Source organism: Protomyctophum bolini (assembly GCF_963924005.1).
Source record: "Protomyctophum bolini genome assembly, chromosome: 14".
NCBI lineage: Eukaryota > Metazoa > Chordata > Actinopteri > Myctophiformes > Myctophidae > Protomyctophum > Protomyctophum bolini.
The window spans coordinates 26,340,226-26,363,430 of NC_137875.1; the positions used below are offsets into that span (position 1 = coordinate 26,340,226).

The 23,205-nt window shown below is 42.8% G+C and overlaps 1 protein-coding gene across 1 annotated transcript in view; it reads right to left on the reverse strand.

Moving 5' to 3' along the window:
* Positions 1-9,020: 9,020 nt before the first annotated feature.
* The window catches only part of rims1a (regulating synaptic membrane exocytosis 1a), a gene marked incomplete at both ends in the record, with an annotated part of 95,911 nt that continues 81,726 nt past the window's right edge, over positions 9,021-23,205 (reverse strand). The window contains 9 exons of the mRNA XM_080782934.1: positions 9,021-9,242; positions 9,756-9,895; positions 10,965-11,066; positions 11,188-11,288; positions 11,700-11,859; positions 15,690-15,898; positions 16,204-16,364; positions 16,491-16,609; positions 16,801-16,919. Coding sequence (XP_080639060.1) covers positions 9,021-9,242; positions 9,756-9,895; positions 10,965-11,066; positions 11,188-11,288; positions 11,700-11,859; positions 15,690-15,898; positions 16,204-16,364; positions 16,491-16,609; positions 16,801-16,919 — 1,333 coding nt within the window. The remainder of the gene's footprint in view (positions 9,243-9,755; positions 9,896-10,964; positions 11,067-11,187; positions 11,289-11,699; positions 11,860-15,689; positions 15,899-16,203; positions 16,365-16,490; positions 16,610-16,800; positions 16,920-23,205) is intronic.

Genomic DNA, 23,205 nt, shown 5'->3' on the forward strand with positions numbered 1-23,205 from the left:
ACAGCTTAACCCTAGCACAGAGAGGCGCACATCATATTTATATTTTAAATACATTATTTGATCTTATTAAAATATAGACATGATTACATATTCAGTATAGGCCTATCCAAATGCCTCTGGCTATACCAATTCACCAAAACCGTTTAAAAGTGATGCACATTTTTAACTGTGTATGTCGGCTAAATGTTCTAAGTGAAAACCACTTTGAAGTTGTTGTTTGGCACAAGATGTCGGCTTCTGATTGAACAAATGGTATAAGAAAGAACCGATTATTGAAAAATATTGTCATCATTATTATTATTATTATTATTATCGTATTATTATTATTTAATACACATGTGACAGCTATCATTAGTCTATGTTAAGCACTGTCCCACTAATCATTAGTCTATCAGGGCTATAAATAATAATCCCCCAAAGTCAGACGTATATACGTTCTACGTATAGCAACGAACCTAAATTAAATTCGTGCTTGTAAATTGTCATAAGCGTAGAGCTTTCTACCTTCAGAAGGATGAAGACGGCGTACCTCCGAGAGCTCAGTGATAAATCATGTATTTTTAATGAATATCAATAGAAGGGGGAGAAAGGAGGGGAAAAAAAGCAAGACATGAACCCGCTATCTAATTTGATTAAGCGGTGCTTAGGGCGGAGGAGGGGGGAGGGGGGTGGCTGGGGAATAGTGTGATAATGACTGGTCGGGCGTTAGGCTAACACCAAAGCTATTTTAATGGTCTCTAAAGCGCTGCCGGGGAGCCCAACTATTGGCGCCGTTCAAACGACTAACAACCGAGGGGAGAGAGAGAGAGAGGGGGAAAAAATCATCTAATCTGACATGACACCCCTTATGTTCGGGCTGTTAGCGCGCAAGAGTAGTTAACACGCCGGGAGTTGAGCGCACCTGTCAAATAGTAGCCCAGTATAGGCCTATATAACGCAACTGCAAGCGACCCTCTCTGTACGATACAGGCCCGTCTCTGTACTGTGCGTGCGTCACTGCGTGTGTGCGCGTGTGTGTCCGTGGAGCTTGTGAGTGTGTATATCACCCCACCCAAAAAGAAGAAATAGAAGCTCATCATACACGATGCTGCGATTTTCTATAGCACTAAGTAAAACGTCACACAAACGTGGCTTTACTGAAAACAAGGCCCCATAAACTGGATGTCATAACGGGGACGCCTATACTTAAACCATCAGACTTAGTTATAGACAGTAAACTGCATGGACCCGAGGCGAGTTACCTCTGTATAGCCTACTTGGACCGCTCTTATCGTCTACACACTACAAGTTCACAATGCATGGCCTGGGCTTTTTTTTTTACTAATGTTCCCCCAGAATATGGATGCACGATGAGGTATCAAGTGGTAAAAGGAAAAGCTGTTGTCAAAAGAGTGTGATTTGGGGCCTTTTCGAACCCCCGCCGTGAGAACAGCGTGAGATAGGATTAGTTCAGCACCATGGACAGCGCACAGAGCCACGGAACAGCAGAGATAAATTTAGATATCTCAATACTGATAGTGATAATACTGGGAAATACTAAAATGCCTTCTTCTTTTCCTTTATTTTAGCAGGTTACTTCCATGTAGATCTACTTCAAGAATGTGTGTAGACAAAATATATAAATTCTAGGCTACTCAACTGTAGCTATTGATAAATATGATTTCCCCTATATATACGGTATAGGTTCAATGGACGCGCATGCATTTAATGGAAGTGAACGCCGATAAAAACGGACGATGAGCTAAAGACCAACAGGAAAGCATGTCTGGATTGGGGTTTAAACTTTAAAGTACTCTATAGGTCTGGACTGCACATGGTCTCGGTTTTCCACTCCTGGAGAAGCAGATGGTTGTTTTGTCCACCGTTCCCGGCGGTGCTGTGACGCCATACAGGCAGAGGAAAACAGAGCCTTTATACTTTCTCCTATTGGGAATTTGGGAGTATTCTCAATGTAAAATCAGAGTGTTGTATTAACTTTGAGAGTGTACAAATGTAGCATTGTAGGCTATATAACCATGCACGGATCAATCTCTACAGTCTACATCCTCGGAAAACCAGACGTTTGGCAATCTCTTGTGGAATTAAACAACATGATGGCCCTATACATTGTCAGTTATAGGCCTAAGTGCAGCCTTTTGACCATATGAAAAAACAAAACAACTGTTCGTTTTACCGGTCCATTTCGTTATTTGTATAGGCTACAGTGCTACACTCTCACAGTTACACTATATAAATTAACATGGCGATATAAGCTATGCATATTGGGCCTTTTGTTTGTTGATGGTTTGTCATATATCCTACTGAAGACAAAACAAATAGCCTATATACAACTGCGTTGCTTACTATAACTCCTAGCAGTGGTAACCTAATGTAAATGTGAAATTCGCTATTAACCTTTAATGCCAATTGCCAACCATATGCCATATGGCATAAGGCAGCAGTATACTGCAACTAGAGAAATCACGAGTGTTGGTTTAACCAACATTTATCATCAAATTAACTCAGATATGTATCAAGCAACACAATTCCAAAACCATTGTGGCCTGGAATTGTTCGGCACCAGTAACATTTTAGTGAGCTATACTGTTTAATAACTTTAAGTTGTAATGTTTCCTTAACATCGATTAAAATATCAGAATACATGCAGCATTCAGGTCATAATCACTCACTCGCCTATATCCCTATAGAGACGCGTGCTATAGCGGGTATACCGCTGTTCTTCAGCGCTGTCCGTGTTGTCAAAATATATTATGTGATAATTTACTCACTGCATGCTACATATATGACTTTTCGTGTTTGATGAGAATGCTGTCTTCTTGTTTCTGCATAGCTGCTGGTTGCATTTATTCTGCATCATGGCCTAAATGCTACTGTAAATGTAACCTACATGCGAACTGAAAATGAATGACTATAATTGACTATTTCATCGGATGGATCCCTGTAAATTCCCTATGGAGGTGTATAGATAGGACGGTTAAAGTAAAAACACAATAAAGTCTATATAATAATTAAATAATAATCTCTCAAATCGTCTCCCCTTTCATCTTTATGTAACATTAAGATGTTTTATTCAGCAAAATACTGCAGCAATTGGAGGTGCATTTTGGGAAATGTGTCTAGCCGGATATTACACAACACATACTCTTCTGATCCATAAATGCTACAATATATGAAATTCACTGGTACAAAGTATAAGAAAGTACATTTACTCAAGTAGCCGAGGTATTCTTTTTGGTATGTTACAATTGTTAGTTAGGCCTACGACTATTTCAAAACATGTATTAACCACTTCAGAATTCATCCCTATATTTTAGCCAATCTACAAGCTCAACATGTGGCACACACTGTAGATCTTCACAGCTTGTAGATCTGCTATTTTCAAAATATATAGCCTATAGGCTAGTCTACATTTTGAAAACTTGAAATGGGACATTTCTGCATAATTAGTACTTTTACTTTCCTACTCGTATTTTGATGCCAATACTTTGACTCATGACTCAATTAGACTATTTTTGAGGGGCACTCGCTAGCCCCTCTTATTGAAGACAAAAGTGAAGACGCAAATTGTGATTGTCCAGAATGAAATTTTGTACGATGATCGTATGATAAGAGCGCCCCTCACTTCACACGGGTGTGATTATAAATAGCCTACAGGCCTGTTACTAGTAAGAGAGTAAATCTACATTGCAGTATACTTTTACTAAAGTATAACATGCATTACATCACATGCTAGTACTGGTACAGCCTTCTACCTTGTCAAGTCAATCACCAGACCACCGCTGTAGCCTATACTGAGCCATGAGCCGAGAACAGCCCTTCAGTCCACGCAGTGCTTCTGTTTCACCACGGAGTGGCGCCAACGAGCATGTGATGCATGTGAGCATGCTCTAAATCTAGAGTAACTAATAAATAGTCTCAGAGATTAAAGGTGCTGTTAAGTCATATATAGGTTATTTGTAAAAAAAAAAGTTAAAGCTCTATTGAGTCCATCTGATTCTATAGAGCAATGTTTCTCAACATGAGGAGTCCCCACGTGATTTAGGGGGGCAGGGGGTCCCCAGTTCAAATATGATTATTATGGGGGGTCCCCAGTTCAAATATGATTATTATGGGGGGTCCCCAGTTAGTGGTAGTGTCTGACTAGCACATGGAAGACTTCAGACTTAAATCAGGAGGAAAGAAAAGGCTTCACAAACAGAAAATAAAAAATGTTGCTTGGGAAAATCCCCTGCATATTTCAGCATGTATCAGTTTACAACCAGGATTCACAAGTTTGAAGTGTTTCTTTGTCTTATCAGGATGGATGGATGGATGGATCCAAGAGAGAAGCCATTTATCAGCTTCAATAGGAGTTTGTGCATCACATCATCATACCCGGAAGTTATGCTGCGCCTAAGTGGCAAAAAAACCGTTCTGGCTTCGACAGCCCATGTACACAAACAGAGAAGTCCTATATATGATCTGATTGCATTAAATGTTAAACTCAGTGTTCCAGTTCCAATTTTGTTCCATCAATTCCATTTTCAATCGTCATGCATCCCATATGAGGTCTCTCTCCTGATTGGATAAAATTGGCATCCCGAACCGAAAATGCATTTTTGTTTACTAAAGAGATAGAGATGGGCAGACCCAAAGCATGCTATGATATCAGAAAATAAAGCAATTTAACATTTTAACAAAGATAAATCACTTACTGGTATGCCACCTATCTATTATACATTGGAGAAGTGGTACCCAAAAGCTGGGTACCCAGAAGAAACCCAAAGCCACAACAGCTACGTCGCTATTGCAACACCCACAACACCATCTTACACACTACACCCACACACACACTCACACGGGCAGTGACGTCACACACTTACCCTTCGCAGTGTTCCAACGCTATCTCCTCATAAGGCGCCCGACGCCAACGCTGACCACCAGCCGCCAAACAATAGTCTTTGCACTGCCAAAATAATGCCTCCCTTCCACACTCACGCCGGCAATGCATTTGTTTAATACAAACATTTTCGCCCCAATCACCCACACCCCCGAGGCTTCCCTACACGGAACACTAACCACTGCTGCCTATGCTGTTGCCCCAACAGAGCCAGAAACAAGGCCTTTGAACCACACTACAACTCGCTTACAATTCGCAAACCTGGCAACACTGCCCTGGCTCACACGTCACCAGCTCTGTTCTCTCCGTCTCTCGGCTCTCGACTCGCAGGAGAAGACAAAAACAAGGAAGAGCCATTCTCTGCTCGCGAGGGGAGCAATTGGATTTTGCTTATTCCTTCTAAATGTCTGTATTTAAAATATCACTGACGCAGCGATTCCCTTACTTACATCAACATTGTTGTTTGTCAATAGTTGTTTTTTGCCGAAGTAAAACAATTAGACAACTTCGAATTGGCTTCTCATTGCATGCACACACACACACACACATGCACACGCACGCCTGTAAGCCACCCCGCCCCCCCCCCCCACGTGTCCCACACACACACACACACACACACACACAGGCGCGATTACATACAGTTTCATTCATGCAAACACGGCACTTCTGCCGCGGAGTGCGTGGCGAAGTAACTCTGGGATTAGAGTGCCCGCGAAGCAGGTGCGAAATTCTAGTATACAACATGCATAGAACTAAAAGCATTTGATGAGTCTATCATATCTGGTTTTGAGCATGTATTAAATTTGAGCATGTATTAAAATGTTTTCTCTGATATTAAGCTATTTTCAACACAACAAACATGTGAAATGAATGATTAAAAAGGCATGCACACTAAAGACTTTTTCCTCCTGGTCACTATTTTTGATATGTGAATTTAAATGTATTCTACAGTTCCTCTTTGTTGAAAGTTGCTCCTCTGGACAGCAAATACCAAAACAATAAATTAAATATGTCATACCAGTCTTTGCCACTAGAGGGGAGAAGTCAGAGCAAGAGTAGATTACATTTTACTGCTAGATCTTTCTGAAACAATGACTTATTAGAGGACCAGAGAGAGGGCTGTGATCGTGAATAAAGGTGACCCATAATAAAGTTATTTCATGAATGTCACTTCACATTCCGAGAGTTAAACGAATACTGAGGATTTTACTGTGCCGTTTAGAGCCCACCCTGTGAGACAGTGGAGATTAAGAGGATAAAACTAAGGCTAAGGTATCTATAAGGTCTAAATGTTGCTCCATTAAGAAAAATAAGTTTTGGGAGCATTAAACCAGTGTGCAGATGTTTTTACTCTCTTCTCCGTGACTGAAGGCTTGATGTCCAACAACCGACCTAACAAAACAGGTACAAGATGTGCACGCAATCCCCTCTGCACCCTGTGTGAGACCACCACCCTTATGCCAAGAGGTTGAGCATTACATGTCATGACCTACCTTGTTCCATGGTGGCGTGACACTGAAACAGAAGAGAATGTTCTTATTGTCAGTCACGTTTACAGTGTATAGCAAAATGAAACACCAGTAGAGACCTCTGCCTTCAAAAAGTCCATGTCCTTTTTTTCTCTTCCACACAGTCTTTTATTTGTAAATAATAAAAATGAACTCTTGAATATAAAACATACACATCAGTAGAGCCACATCTGTTATACAAACAAGAACTGTTGCAGTGAATACTTTGTCTTTCGTCTAGAATGGTGTGTTGGGAGTTGGAGGGGTGAGGGGGGGGGGGCATGGTACTGTAAACAATCAGTATTCCAGGAATAATACTGACAAAGGAAAGGGCAGTAGGCCACACCGCCGAGGGGCTTCAACAGAAACATCCGTGAAATGTACGTACATCCACGAATTTATATATTTTTTCCCGCCGGCTTCAGAAGTCCAGTCCAAACTGTGTGTAGAAAGAAAGAAAAATAATGAAAAAGGTATTTTCTTCCCATGTAAAATGAGAACGAACGGAAAGAAAAAAAAGCAACTTGTTCCCATCAGGTTTGTTCATGTTTGGTTGCAAGTGGGAAAAGGAAAAACAGAAGGGCCTGTTGTCGGTGCCCCCTTGTGGCCCAAGGCCGCTCAGCGGCTCGCACACCTTCAACTAGACCAGGAATGTTTTGCGGGTTGGCGATGTGTTTTCGTTTGTTTTGTTTGTTCGTATTGTAGATTTCCAAGCCGTTCATCCCGACTCGTATGTACAAGGTGTGCGCGTCTGTGATGGGTGTACTGTCAGATACACTCTTTTTTATATTCATATATCTATATCTTTTATAATTTCTGTCAAACTCATACTTATAATATACATTTAGCTGTTATAGACACATTCTCTATCTCTGTCTCTAGCCACCACTCCCTCTCATTGATTCATCATACACTATAATAATAAATACACCTCTATGTTCCTCAGGTAACCCCCAGGGGCTGGAAAATGCACAGTACTACAGAACAGCACTGTTGGATCAAAGGGTTAACAGAAAATAAATGAGGAAAAAAATAAAAAAATAAATTAGCTTTCAGAGACTTCCTAATATGGAGATTCAGACCCGGAGTGGTAGGCGTGGCCTGGGGAGGTGGGGTGAGTTTTTTTATTTGTATTTTTTTTATTTATTTCCTTCCCCCTATTGGTCCGCTCCTGTCAGAGGGGGCGGGGTTGGCTTGGCTTTTCTCTGTTCTTGTATTCATATTCAGTACGAGCAAACTGTACAGGTACATGCAACATACAAGCTGGCCTAAAAGTATGTGGAACTAACACACACAAGTCTAGTCTCAGTTTTTTTCCCGTTTTTTTTTTTTTGTTCTTTTTTTGAGAATTCTTCATTAATTCGTCTCGTCAAAAAAAGAAGAAAACAAACAAAAAATAAAAAATAAAGAAAGAAATAATCGTGCATGCAGCTTGGGGCCGGGGGATGTCCCCGAGTCATGCTGCTCCCTCCAGCTGTGGGTGTGTGGGGTGTGCGTGGGGGGGTTTAAACGTCAAAGGTTGAGGGAGATGGGGATGGGTTGGGGTCAAAGGTAATTCGGGCGGAAATGATCAGGCCGCTTTGTGGGGTTGTCGATCGTTTTCAGGAGCACCATCGCTCGAAGACCCATACATACACACAAGTAGGGAGTCTGCACCTTATGGTACCATCCTGAACTCTAGTAATAAAGAGAGGAGAAATAATACATAAAAAAATGATCCAGCATGTAAAATAACAATTAAAAAATATCTAATTCGTTAATTTGGCCTCTATTTTTGAATCCGCTTACATTATTTTAAGAAGACGAAGACCACCAGATCTCTTTTTTCTTTGGTTCTCCGTCCAAATAAAGGAGTCAAGCTAATCCTTGTGCTTGCTTTCATCTCTTGACAAGGCTAAGAATGTGCACGTGCATGTGCATGTGCTGGGCTCCCTTCCTTTGGCAGGTGGTGAAACCATGCCGACTGTTCCCCTCCTGCGTGTCCGCTGTGATGCAGTTACCGCGGTAACAGTGATAAAAGCACCAGTGCCGAAAAAAGAAATACAAATAAAAAACAGGATGTGACATCAGCAGCTGTCAAAATGCTGCGTTGCCTATCGCTGTTCGCAGTCGACCTCCAGCATCATTAACACACACATCGCTATGGCCTAACGGTAAGCTCTACTCTGATTGGCTGGGGGACATCTTGCTTCGAGGACTCCCCCTTTTTGTCACTCGTTCGGGTGGGCTGCACAAGAATGAAAAGAAAGGATGAGAGACAGAAGGAGAGGAAGAAGGAGTGAATATTGCAGGGCTCAGCAGCCCAAAGGGAGAAGGAAATTAATGAAAGGAACATTTTGAAAACAAGAGTAGGAGGGAGGAAGAGGAGGAAGAAAGGATGAAAAGTGATTGTCAGACTCCAGCTAAGCTCTGATTGGCTAGTTCTCTCTGTCTCTACCTCTCTCTGCATCTCCGTCTGGCTTTTCATTGGTTGACGGGGCATCTCGTCTTCCCTGGGCGTGTGTTCATGCACTCTGCTTGGGTTCAGGTCCAACGGCTGTGGTCCATTTTTATAAAGATATATCTTTAGGAAGGAGGCAGAGAGGGGAGATGGGGTATTGGGAAGGGTTACGCTGCGGTCGCCTTTCCGGTCACTAGGATCGAACGCCTGGAGGCGGTCCTGAGCTGTCCAATGACGTCTGGGAAGTCAGCCGTGATGTGAGCGGGGCTAACGTGGGGTCCACCAATGAGGACGGGGGAAACAGTTTGTACCAGCCAATCACTGTGCTGGAGAGGTCCAGCTCCTCCAATCGGATCTGTGCCACGCCCATGAAGCATTTGTGGTCCAAGCGTCCATAATCGCCCCACACAATGACCTGCAGGACAAGATGAGGTCAATGAGGTACAATATTGTACAATATATAGACTGTTTAAAAAAATTAAGTTACACCATGATCATTTAACTCTGAGAGTACAAATCTTTGTACATTCTCAGAGTTACAATCGTTGTACAATTGGCACACACTAAAAATGTACAAAGATGATTTGACTGTGTAAAGATACTGTAGATAAGATGAGCCAACTCAACCCAGACAGGAAGAAGAGCATTATGCCATGTCTTGCTTTCCTTTATTATAAACAATCTGTTCTGTACATTCCCGCAGTTAAGCAAATTTAGCCGTTTGCTAAATGGAATGTAACTATATTTAAAAAAATATACCAACAATCACCACATGGTGTCACCAAACTAACAAATCCTTCACAGTATGACTTAAAAAAGAGGACTACATTTATAGACATAACACACATGCATCCACAAATGCATGCATGCAGATACACAGACATGCACGTGGCCTGTGCACAGACTCACACACACATTGTGTGTTTACCTGTAACACTTTGCCCTGGGGACTCTCTTCGAACAGCAGGTGTTGCTGGTAGAGAGGCTCCAATGTCTTCCGTGCAATCTTGGTTTTCTTTTTGGCTTTACAAGCTCCATTATCCAACAGGTACACTTTCACATAGGGAGCTGGATGGACAAAGGAAGAGAGAGAGGGGGTGGGGTGTGGGTGCAGTTACAGAAGACAGGCTGTGTTCCCAGTCCACCGCAGAAACACAGCAACATTTTTAAACGGAGTGTCAAAATGATCAGAAAGAAAGTAATAATAATGATCTTATACGTAAACCTAATAAAAAAAGAAACGCCCTGTATCCTTGAGGAAAAGTATGAATGAAGCTCATGTACAGAAGGTAGCAACACCGCAGGCGGTGACATTCTTGTTCTTGAAGCTTCCCCCATCCAAGCTTGACCAGAACACCACCTGTCACCCATCCCCTCCTCAGTGCTTCATTATCCAACATCATCAACACCTCCACAGCCTGGGGCTGCAACCAATCTCAAGTGAGTGAGAGTTACTTCACTCCTCAAGAAATTGCAATGTTAATAGCTGGGGAGCCACAGGCCACAACGGTTAAGGATTAACCTGTGATGACAATGTGTGACAATTGTGACATGTCAAACTATGGGGTTTTCATGATTCTGAATCTATTCCAAGCATTTGTTTTTGCAGGAAAAACACTCCTTGGCCTAAAAATGGCTGATGAATGAATATCAACATCCTAATACTATTAGGCAATTCCTGCTGTCAAAATATGACCCCCCAGTCAAAAAACACTTTGTTTGAAATAGACACTCGTGCTTTCTAAGGTTATTTGGGGTCCTAAGAATGAATACAAAATTAATATCAACATCTTAAAACCAAAATGTTGAATTGTGCGTTTGAGCTCACATGCCCTTTTGATGTCAATCAAAAGGGGGGGTAACTACCTGTCAGTGGAGAGTGTTGGCTGGGAGGAGGAGTAGGACTAAGGCCCTATACGTCCTCTCTGGGGGGGGGGGTAACTACCTGTCAGTGGTGGGGTAGAATGTGGTCGGATAACGGCCGATTATAAATATGCACACTCAGATTCGGGTGACAAAAAAGCTCATCCGCTGATCTCTAATTTGCATCCACTATTGTTTGTGTTCAAGATTTAGTTGTGGAATGTGAACGCAAATAAAGATGTTAATGTGTGTGCATGCACAGACATACTCGTACCTGGAAGGGATTTAGAGCCAGGTTTGGAAGTAAGGCCTCGTGCCCTGATCACCTCGACCTCCAGCTGACCTTTCTTGTCCATCATACCGATCTGAACATCTCCTATATAAAACAAACACACAAGCACGCATGTGCACAAAATGGGAATTGTATGGAAATTATCCACGCATCTCAAATATAATTCACAGAACATTCTGAATAGCAGTGTTGAGCTGTCACTCACCCATGGCAGGCGTGGCCAGTGTTTGTCGACCCACCAACTGGGCGGGGCCTAAGCCATCCAGGAAGTCACTGAACTGACTTTGCATCCCTGAGAAGATTAGACTGAATAACACACACACACACACACACACACACACACACACACACACACACACACACACACACACACGTGTGAAATGGGACGTTCTGCATAAGGAGTACATTTATTTTGGTACTTTAGGTATATTTTGATGCCAATGCACTATTTTTCAAGTACATTTTGAATACTGGACAGTTTCAATATTGGAAAAATCTATTGAAGTTGTCATACAGAAGAGCATTTTGTTCTGATTAGGGGAACCGGATCAGTCTCAGAAGTTATGTGACTGCTGCTGAACCAAAATAAGGACCAATATATACAGTATATAAAATACCTCAATTGAATCCCTTTGTAATTGTAAGAGTACACACACATGGACCATTGTGGGTCCATTTGGTTACATGTGTTACACTCACAGAGTTAAAGGTACATACTTTCCCTCAGAGCTGTAGCTGTTCATGCTGCCGTCTGTGGAGTCTCTGCTGGCCTGTCGGTTCATGGCGGTGCCTCCGCGCGGGAACTCCACCGCCATGCCCGTCTCCACGCTGCGCTGGATGCTGGAGGCTCCCTTACCCTTCTTCCCCCCGGGTGCCTCTGTACAGCGGTCACAAAGGGAACACAGGTCAGAGGTCACTACATTCTGACCTCGGCACGCCTGCTAACAATGACCTGCAGGCGTGTCACACAATGAAAGACTTATCAATAATCGTTGCCGTCAGGTGGAAACCAAAATTGTTACTATTCAGGAAATAAAAAAATAACGTGTGGTCCAATTAATTCAGTTCAGTTATTATTTAGTCACAAGCTTTTGCTAATACTTGAAATAATAAGCTCACAATGAGACGCACCGTGGCACATTGTGAGCTTGTAGATCGTCTATTTTAACTACTAAGTAGGGGATTCATTTACAAACATATATTTTTTAATATGGACATACCGGCACAAGGTTTCTGCCCGACAGCAAACGCATACAATTCTAGTAAAAGTCTGATAACTATGGGACAATATTTGTCAATATCCAGTCCAAACGGTTTTGATATAACTTAACAACAGATTGACTGGCATTACAGGTCAAATGGGAAATATACATGATTACTGCCAGATCAAATACGCACATCATATTGACCTGGAATAATCACGTATTTTGAAGAAACTGAACCAATTAAGGGAATAAGACCAATCTGAGCAGGGGGGTGATGTCACAGGAGGTGGGGTTTAAGATAAGGATGGCAATAGAGTGATTGGAGAGTGATGATCGTGGAATACAGAGGAAACGCCACCATGTTGGATGTGTGATGTCAAAAGGAAACACTCCGACATTGTAAATCCCTCCATGATGTTCTTTATAAGCTAATGTGAATCCTCTAAAATTAAAGTTGTACCTACAAGTTTATGGCTTCTAAATGACCACCAGAGGCAGTGTATTTAGCACTGGATGCTTCCATCTAGAAGCTCACAAAATGGCCATTTCATCCAGGAAGGTAAGACGTTACCACTCAAATGGTGACTGTGGATTTTACACTTAACCGATGCCTCATCTAGAGCAAGTTAAAACAAGTGATTTTATAGATCAGGGGCTCGAAATGCTTTTGCCATGTCTCGCGAAATGAAACCTAACCTAAGTTTTCTGATAACGTTCAAATTCGTATTAAAACTTAAGAACAATTATGATGTTGCTACATGTATAGCAATAACTAATGAGACAGAGGTAGCATCCGGATTCAAAGGTAAAACAACGTATAGGTTGCACCAGGTATCAATGGGTTAAGCTTCACTTCCTTATACACAAACATGGTAAAGGTTTTAAAAAATAAAAGTAAATGCAAGATAAAAAAATCAACTCTCCAAACATTCCATGACAAACGATCTTTCTCAGACTTGGGATGGTGACTATGGTGGTTAGCATGTTTGTTAATGAAATCTTACAGAATGCAGCCATCTTTAAAGGGATAGTTCAGCTTTATAAGAAGCCTATGTGGTTTATGATTAAGTGGGTGCCATTGAAGTCAATAAAAATGGGTACAAAAGAGCTGGCCCAAAGAAAGACTTAACTTTGAGCCATGCAAAATACTCTTAACTAGAAAGGTGGAGGCTTGGATGGTGGTGGCAAAGCGTTGCCAGCAGCAGGCGTGTACAGCAGCATTGGGGTAGCAGTGATCACGTTGTACGAGGGAGCCATTATATAAATGGCCTTGTTGTGACAATGGGCTGTGATTGGTGCATAGAAATGCGTTGGCTGATTATAAAACACTTATTCAATCAATCAGCAGACTTATTACAGCTGGGGCGTATGACTCCCGTGTCCTGCATGAACGAACGCAATGCTTCATTTCTATGAACAAAACATCACAAGCAATGCCTAATAAAACAGTCTTATATTTCAACTTACTTTTTCCCTTATTGGCTTTCACTACCTGCACTTCTGTCAAATGCAAAACACAGACAAAAAACACCTATATTTCCAAACCCTCGTCAAACCAATCGGTTCACAAGAATCATTACAGCTTCTTAAAAACAGGAACCATTTCTTTAGGCTACAGTCATGGTGGTTGGAATGTGTTGAGAGAACACAGCAAAGTTCACAATTTATACGTACATTTTGATACCAATAATTAATAGTATTTGCAATTTTGCAGTAAGCTATTGACATTTGAAGTAGGTCAGGCATGGCTTATTGTCAGTATCAGCCGGAACACGCTGGAGTCTATCCCCGTAACAATGCGCTAGACCCCTGGGAGATGGAGTCCATCCCCATAACAATGCGCTAGACCCCTGGGAGATGGAGTCTATCCCCGTAACAATGCGCTAGACCCCTGGGAGATGGAGTCTATCCCCGTAACAATGCGCTAGACCCCTGGGAGATGGAGTCTATCCCCGTAACAATGCACTAGACCCCTGGGAGATGGAGTCTATCCCCGTAACAATGCACTAGACCCCTGGGAGATGGAGTCTATCCCCGTAACAATGCACTAGACCCCTGGGAGATGGAGTCTATCCCCGTAACAATGCACTAGACCCCTGGGAGATGGAGTCTATCCCCGTAACAATGCACTAGACCCCTGGGAGATGGAGTCTATCCCCGTAACAATGCACTAGACCCCTGGGAGATGGATGCTGAGGTGGAGCACCACACCTACCAGGCTACCAAGTACCAGTACTTCACACACGACTTGCCACACCCAAGATGTGCTACTCATACGATGAGTTGGCGGTGCCCGGGATCGAACCCATGAACTTGTGGCCCAAAGGCGAGAGCTCTACCGACTGAGCTACCCGGACACAAATTGACATTTAATATTTATATATTGACGTGTTATTATATGCTTTTTTCATCTTTTCAACAGCAGCGGCATTGAATTAAAGCATATTCCAGCACTTGTACACATTCCACGTCTATCCAGTAACCATCTATCTACTCAACAAAGTAAAGCCCTGTGTTAATCTATCCATCTGTCTGTCTAAGTATGCTTTACCTTTCTGTCTTTTGGCCGCCTTACCCCCCGTCACTTCTGAAATAACACACAACAAACACAGATAAACAACACTGGAATGATTGAACACATAACTGGAATGCTGTGTGACTGTGTGTGTGTGTGTGTGTGTGTGTGTCACAATCACTATGTTCATTTATTTTCCGTATGTATATATTTGTCTGACAGACTGTCTCACTCTGTGGCTCTTACTACGTCCCTCAGTCAGTCTGGTGTGTGTGTGTGTGTGTGTGTGTGTGTGTGTGTGTGTGTGTGTGTGTGTGTGTGCGTGCGTGCGTGCGTCCACATGTGTAACTATACTGTAGCTCGTTGATCTTTGTCTGTCAAGCCACTAGTGATGCGCAGATCAAAGCAAAACCCACAGGACTCAGACATGGATCAGAGAGGTTGAAGAGCATAGAGAGACTTGGTCAGGGGGATGCAGGTCAAATAGGCTGCAGACAACATTGTCACAGCGTAAATTTCAGTCACATTGACGTAATAAACGTCTGCACGCTTTTCGCCCCTTTTTGCGCTTGCTGGGGCTTTTTTGTCTCTCAGCCGGCAGAAATAGAGGAAAGAAGCGAGAGCTATTCCACATTAATAGCATTTTAATTTTCATTCAACTACATGTGTAGCAAGACCTTTGCCTGTGCTTTTGAGGTTTGGTCTACATAAATATGCTGCCCTTGAGTTGGTAAACATCAATTATAATGCTTTGGCGTGCAGCAAATGTTTGACTTGAAGTAGTTCTAAATAGGCGGCAGCCCTTTGCTGTTTCTGTGTATCCTGAAGAAGAAATTGTTTAATTATGTTTTGAGAAATGTGATACACCCAGTCGGATGGTCACAGGCTGAACAAAACCTGACCCGCGCATCAATAATGTCTGTCTGTCTGTCTGTCTGTCTGTCCTGACCGTCTGTCTGTCTGTCCTGACTGTCTGTCTGTCCTGACCTGTCTGGCTGAGTTGGGAGGTGCTGCGGCTCCGTCTGGAGGGAAGGACCGCCACCACCCGTTGGCTGAGGCTGTTGCGACGCTTCTTCACCCCGTCCAGGCTGAGCGCCGTGTCTGATTGGCTGCCGTCAGCGTGGTCGATGCCGTAGATCTCACCGCTGACGCTGGTGCTCTTCAACATGTGACGACCTGCGGCACGCATGGCACGGCTGGGAGGGATGGAACACACACACACACACACACACACACACACACAAAGATTAACAAAAATTAGTCGATTGAATCAATTATATAAAATTAAAATAAATCACAATTGTGTGAAGTGAGGGGCGCCTTTTAAAAATATTGGTTATATAACTAACAGGCACGACATACATACAATATCTGTCTGTGTCCCTCTAATGCCATTATATGGAGATCAGCCTGATGTCATCAGTATATCAACTTATCAGTCTGATCGGCAGTTCTGACTCTTACAGGTCTGTAAGATGGACGCTCACGGGTCCATTTGTACCTGAACCTTCCACGGGGTCTTTCTGACTGTATGGACATGTAGCTGGTGCTGCTGATGCGAGAGGCACTGCTGGTACGAGAGATGGCTGACACGTCGCTGACATCGCTGTCCGAGGACTTGTGGGAGACGTTCTCGCAGCTTCTCCGCTGGTCCTTGTAGAGCTGCTCAGAAAATGGTTCATGTTCAGCCGACATTCCAAATACCCGACAGACATTACACGAGGAGTATAGAACACACAGGCAAGCTTCACTGTTAAATGGGGGGAAAAGAGGGAGGGATCGTCTGACCTCCCGTTTGTTTTTGAGGGCTTTATGCAGATCCTGCTGACTGGAGGTCGTGGCCGGAGAGGCCCGGTTGGACTGAACCCTCACGTTCAGCTGCCGCACACAGTCTTCTGATGCCAGGGCTACACACACACACACACACACACACACACACACACACACATTATACAAAGACAATGCACATGTCAAAAACACAAAGAAAACAATGCAATGTAGAGTTAGCATGCAGAATTGCTTCATAAAATTGCATAGTTTAAATTAGCACATCGTATAGGCGTCTCACACATACACACACACACACACACATACAGACCTTGTTCTACAGTGCTGCTCTTGGCGGGGACCTGTGGAAGCTGTCTCACTCTGCGGGCGGAGGACAGAGACGAACCACCTTGAGACCTGGGGGACGGAGGGAGGAGGAAGAGGAAGAGAAGGAAATGGGGAGATATGGGAAAGGAGCAAAGTCCGAGTGGAGGAGGAGAGGTAGGAGACAGAAAGAGAGAAATACAGAGGTGGAGTTGAAGAGAGAGGGGAAGGGATGGAAGAGAGAGAGAAAGGAGGACAGCAAGAAGGCACATAGATGGATGAAAATAAAGTGAGGGAGATGGATGGGAAGAGATAGAAAGAGGACGAAGAGGGGGAAAAGAATAGAGAATTGAATGAGACGGTCAGTCAACAGAAGCCCAGTATGTACACCACAGCACCAGTCCTATACTTGTTTCAAGGGCTCGGACCAAACACAATGTTTGAGCCACACATTTCAGCAAAAACCCCTCTGATAAAACTACGATTTGACTGCACACAATACAGAACATTCATTGACATCAAGTGATTGCGATTATTACTCTGGAGGTTGGAAGAACTCACTTATTCCCACTTTCATTATAGGAACATTCTTTCAGTTGTCCCCGCTTGCCTTATTATGCAGAGAAAATGAAACAAAATGTTGTTTGGAAACATCAACATATCCCAGGAACACACTTTTTTGCAAGCTGGGCCTCGGCTGAAAGGCGAAACGGGGCAGAGGGAGCGTCGCCTGTTGCAGCAGTTTGTCCGAATGCATGTTTAGCGAAAGAAGGGAACTACAGTAAACCCTACTACACCTTTGTCAGTCTGCTGCCATCTAAAGACAAAATACTTGTCTTGGGACACTGACATCAGTAACACAGCTCCAGGAAATAAAACAATAATAATTGGTGTGGTGGATTGAAGGTGTCCCAATGTGAAAGCATTGACTGTATAGTCAACAAAATTCTACTGTATATTTTGTTTTATTAATATTTATATATAACTTTGGCAGCAAACGCACACAAGTGTCCAGGTGTTACAGTACACTATAATAAGCACATTCAAGGCATGTGAGGACAACACAACCACAACATGACGTCTAAAAAAGGTTCGACAGTGTGGGATCCTGTTGTGGGGAAAAAAAGCAGCAAATTAATATTCAGACAGTGAAAACAAAGCCGTCATAGGAAGCTTTAAGCAGAAACGCCACATAATGTACCTGCACATGTCTATTTATTCACACCCATTCATAACATACCATACCCAGGGCCATACCAAACCCATACCATGTATTCACGTGAAGACAAAATAAATAGTTAAGAAATCCCACCAGCGTTGACTGTGGACCTCAACGGATTGAACAGTCAAAATAATAATAATGTGTGGAATATTTCATGTAGCAATTTAAATTAAATCAGACCAGCTGAAATGAATCGTAATTACTTCCTGTCAAACAAAAATGTGATTACATCAGCAAGTCCCATGAATCCTGATTTCATTCACCTGTGTGATTCCCACGGCTCAACGTCCCTCTACACGCAGCCTATTCTCATTTTGGACACACTGTTGGGCTGCTGCTACTCTGCTCTGGCCAGACAGTGCATTATGAACTTTCCCGTTTTAACATTAAACAGAATACTAAAATATGTATCTGAAAAATTCAGGTGAGAAATCGGCAAAGTAAGCAAGCAACAAACTCTGCCTCTCTCTCTCTCTGCCTCGCGGTGTGAGTGCGGACACAAGGCAGGATCCCATAATTCCTGCCTTGATTGGCTGAGACACAACTTTGTTTTCCCCAAGCAATTTCACAATAAAGGTAGAAAAAAAGCCATTGCTGCTGGATTTTAAAGGGCTATCAACAGGATAGAGTTTCAATGCCATCCCTAGTCTAGATACTGTATATATATTAGGGCTAATGGTGCATTAGCTCAGTTTCTTTACTAGTGGGCAGTATTCTGAATTGCCTCCAAAGTTTACAGAACATCCGGCCACAGTCATGGCCACAGACCATATTACATGTAGAAACCATTATCATCATCAACAATTAACACAACAAATACACACACACACACACACACACACACACACACACACACACACACACACACACACACACACACACACACACACAATATGAAGGAGAGTCAGTTCCTCTCCAATGGAGGGGATGGAGTGGTCAGTCTGTTGTCGGATTTGTTTCTGTGGGTCGGACTCAATGTACAGTAAGTGTCTGAGTGGGGAAGCAGGGGGGAGGGGAGGGTCCCCTTACCAAGTGGCCGCAGAGGGGCCTTCTTTCCTCTGGAGCCCCTCAGGATGGAGGTGGGCTTAATTTGGACTCTGTCTCTGGCGCATATGCGCACGCACGCACACACACGCACACACACACGCGCACACACACACACACACACCACAAATCCCATAGAGCCCAGCGACGCAGTGCCAAGCAGCATGCAGAAAATAAACACAAAAATAAGGGAAGGGATAATAAAAGTGGGGACATGGGTGAAGAAATAAAAAAACATTTAAACAAATGATCAAGCAAAGACAAAGCCTGATAAATATGACATCAGAAAAGCTGACAAGCCACATATGCCTATGAAGAGGCCTAAGATAGGTTTATATATCTTAGACTTATCTTAGGATAGGTCTAAGATACAGTAGGTGGCATTGCAAGTTGCCTAAATCGAAAAATGTACTCTGATCTTGAAAAGCACTGCACAAGTTGGTGAATTACATTTGGCAAATTCACAAAATCCTTTTTCTCCTACATTTGGTTTCCTTTTAATACACTTTTGCATCATGGCTAAGAGCTGTGCAGCCTCATCCTTTTCATGTTCAAGCTGCAGTAGTTATGTGTACATTGTCTCCCTCTCCTGGCAGAGAAAGGTGATGTCAAAACTACAGTAAAGTGTATTAATCAGGCGGGAAATGACATGATAGTTCAGTTGGTGATACAAGCATTAAATGTGGCACATCAAAGGTCATCTACCTTCATATGACCCTAATTAATAATCAACCTTGAGCCACGTCTCCCCCTTAGTCTGCTTGAAAAGTCTGCTTGAAAATGTTGGAATTATGCGTGGTCTGAGGTTCATTATCAATTAGGGTCATCTTGTATTACCAACTGAATTATCATGTATTAAAACCAGCAATTTCCTACCTGACAATATCTAGTGTAAAATCCACCATAGAGAATAGTTAAAATGATATTTTGTCCTTTGTAATGTTGGTAGTCTGGGAAATGAAGCTCATTTATTTTAGCCTAGAAATCAGACAAATCTCTGATTGCAAAAACAAAGCACCGCTCAGTTATAATTAGCTTGTCCAATAGGCACGTTAGCAGCGAAGAAAGCTTGACCTGCATAGCAACCGTTGCTAAACTATTTGGATTGGCATCGGACAATCTCTTTTTGGGGTGGGATTTAGTGAAGGGCTAATTGGATTTCACTCCCTCCGAAGTAGTAAGGGACCAATCGGGAACAAGTATGCAAAAAATGGGGCAGGTTTGTCACCACAGGCCTTTTTTATGCACCCCTTGGAAAGGCAAGTTCCACACAGAGATTCCAGACTAATATCTACGCAGTGATATTAGTCTGGCCATGCCAGGCTATATTTATATATTTTTGTGTTCCATAAAACGTAATTCAGTATTTAAGTCGACGTCATTTTGTAGTCCTACGTTATGTCCAGGTCCAAGTGGCACCAGCTCCCGTCCGCTTCTCATTGTAAATAGCAATATTAAAACGTGTGAATCTTTTTACAATTACGTTATTTTTCAGAAAAGAAGCCATTGAGGGTTAAAATGGGTCTTAATGCTTCCAACTCGAGTAGAATTATTAATGTTCTGTAGAAGTGTCCATGACAAAGAAAATATATGATGTGGAGACAATAAAGACTAATCATTATTATTGAAGGTGGCAACAGTCCATTTGCTCAGTACAATATTTCGGGGGCATATTTAGAATGTGTGCAGGGTTGAGTACATTAAATCTAGTTTGCATTAATACGATCTCTAATGGAGGATTTAGTTGACACAATGAAATGGCAAAAGTATTCAATGTGGGGTACCCGGCCTGTCACAGCCAGATTTGGGAGACCAGTAGCTTTGTTGTTGCAAGGAAAGCAGTATAACTCTATATATACACAGTATAACTCTATGGGGACACAAAAGCGACACAAACAGTAGGACCTGGAAGTAGCTATGGAGGGGGCGCTTACGTCACGGCTTAAATACTCAATTAAGACAAGATGAGTGTAAGAACTGAGACTGTCTATCAATAGAAAGACACATTTGGGCCTGGACAGTTAGCTCAACCGTCTGGGCACCTAGCGAGCGCCAGCCTGATGGTACACCGCAGGTTCGACTCCCGATCCCGACGGCCTTTGCTGCGTGTCTTCCCCATCTCTCTCCCCATTTCCTTTCAGACTACTTTCATCCCATCAATAAAGGCAGAAAAAGCCAACAAAAGAAAGACACATTTCCAACTGTTTGACAGGTGGCTAATTCCTACTGTGAATAGTTAATGTAAACCTCAGAAATGTAAAATCTGAATAAATAATATATACATTTTTAAACTTAATATTAACACTAACATGCTAATTATGACAACACTGCTAAACATGATCATGTATTAACCACTTAAACCACCAGTCCAACCAGGGTTCCGTCATCGGCTCACTCCTTTTACCCCCCTCTACAATAAATATCTTTGGCTAAAATCTACAAGTGTGCATGCAGCTTGTAGATGTTTAATAATAGATGAATATTCAGCATAAATGGTGAAAATACCAGATCTACAAGCTTGAGGGGAGGGGAAAAGGAGGGGGCCATGTACAGACCTCTGAGGGATCCCGGTCACTTATGTAGGGTACTAGTGTTTAAATCTTTTTTTCTCAACGGTGGGCCCGGGGACTGGGTCCACGTGGTTCCACTTTTTTTTTAAATTATTATTATTATTATTTTACAGTGTAGATTGGGGTCCCAGAGATATACACCTTAGAGTTACAATTTAGGCATTTAGCAGACACTCTTAATCCAGAGCAATATATAGTAAGCAAAAACAAAAACATCATATACATTTAAAAAAACGTCATCATAAATCATATGTAAACCAAGAACCTAACAGTGGAATATCTACTCTATATAATGAAACTATGCGTATACTAGAGTGCTACGTCTTCACAAAATGCCATCCAAGTTGCATAAGTTGAGTTCTTTGCAAACGCCTGTAAGGTCGTCTCGGCTAGGGAAAGTGCTACGGTAACGTAGTTATAGTTAAGCGTCCTTTTGGACCACTGGTGGTCCCCGGACCCAGTGTTGAGAAGCAGTGGTTTAAGTGGTTAGCGGTGAATGGCACTGCGACTCGGCGTGGTGTGGCCTGCAGTGCCTTACCTGCTACTGTCAGGGAGCTGACATTCAGAGGCTTCCAGGATCCCAGGCTGCCTGGAGTGGCAGACAGCGAGTGGAGAACGACAGAAAACAAAGATGGATGGGGGAGGATGGAAGACAGCATGATGGAGGGATACGTCAGTAGTAAGTACAGATCGAGTTGGATTCTCTTTGGGCATTGATTCTATGAGTTTATGAGCTGGATGAAAAGGAAATAAGGAGTATGATGTGATTGATGGAGGAGGGGGGTGTCACACTCACTCGCTCATTCTTCAACTACTCTGTGTGTGTGTGTGTACCTCTTCTTTGTGCGTACACACACACACACACACACACACACACACACACACACACACACACACACACACACACACACACACACTAATAATGGACAATATGAGTTACATGTCATTTGCACTGAACTTTTAGCCTTGATCAAAAGCACCTCTTCAGGCACTGGGAACAGAAGACGAGCACACACAGACTGCACACAGTGAAACCCGAGTGTAAATTTAACTCTTAAGACTACTCTCAGAGTTAAATAAACACTCTTGCATTTGAATATAGGGCCAGAAGAAAGAAAAGCTCTTTGCAGAGAGCAAACTGAACAGCACCATAACCAACAAACAAACAGAACACCATAGCGGGGGCCAAAGAAACACAAGCTGCATGATCACAACTCGACGTTCAACAACTAAACGTAGACTGCAACAAAAGGGCACCACGCTACAGGACATGTAATCTGCAGCGAGTACAAACCAGAGCAACAGCAGCACGTCACCACAAATGAAAACGGCCATTCGAGTTAACTTGTGCACAGCGTCAGCATCAGAGTGGACAAACAGGAAGGTGTTAAAGAAACAGCGCTAAGCAACATTGTGGCTCTTGACGGGGCGTCCTACTACATAATACATTCACTCTCACATGTCCACAGATAGTTCGCCACACAGCCGACTGCTAATAGTTGCGCACCGGTGCCACACACTGATGACAGGCGATCTGTAAGCTCACAACGCATCGCATCTCAGATTGCCGTGAGCT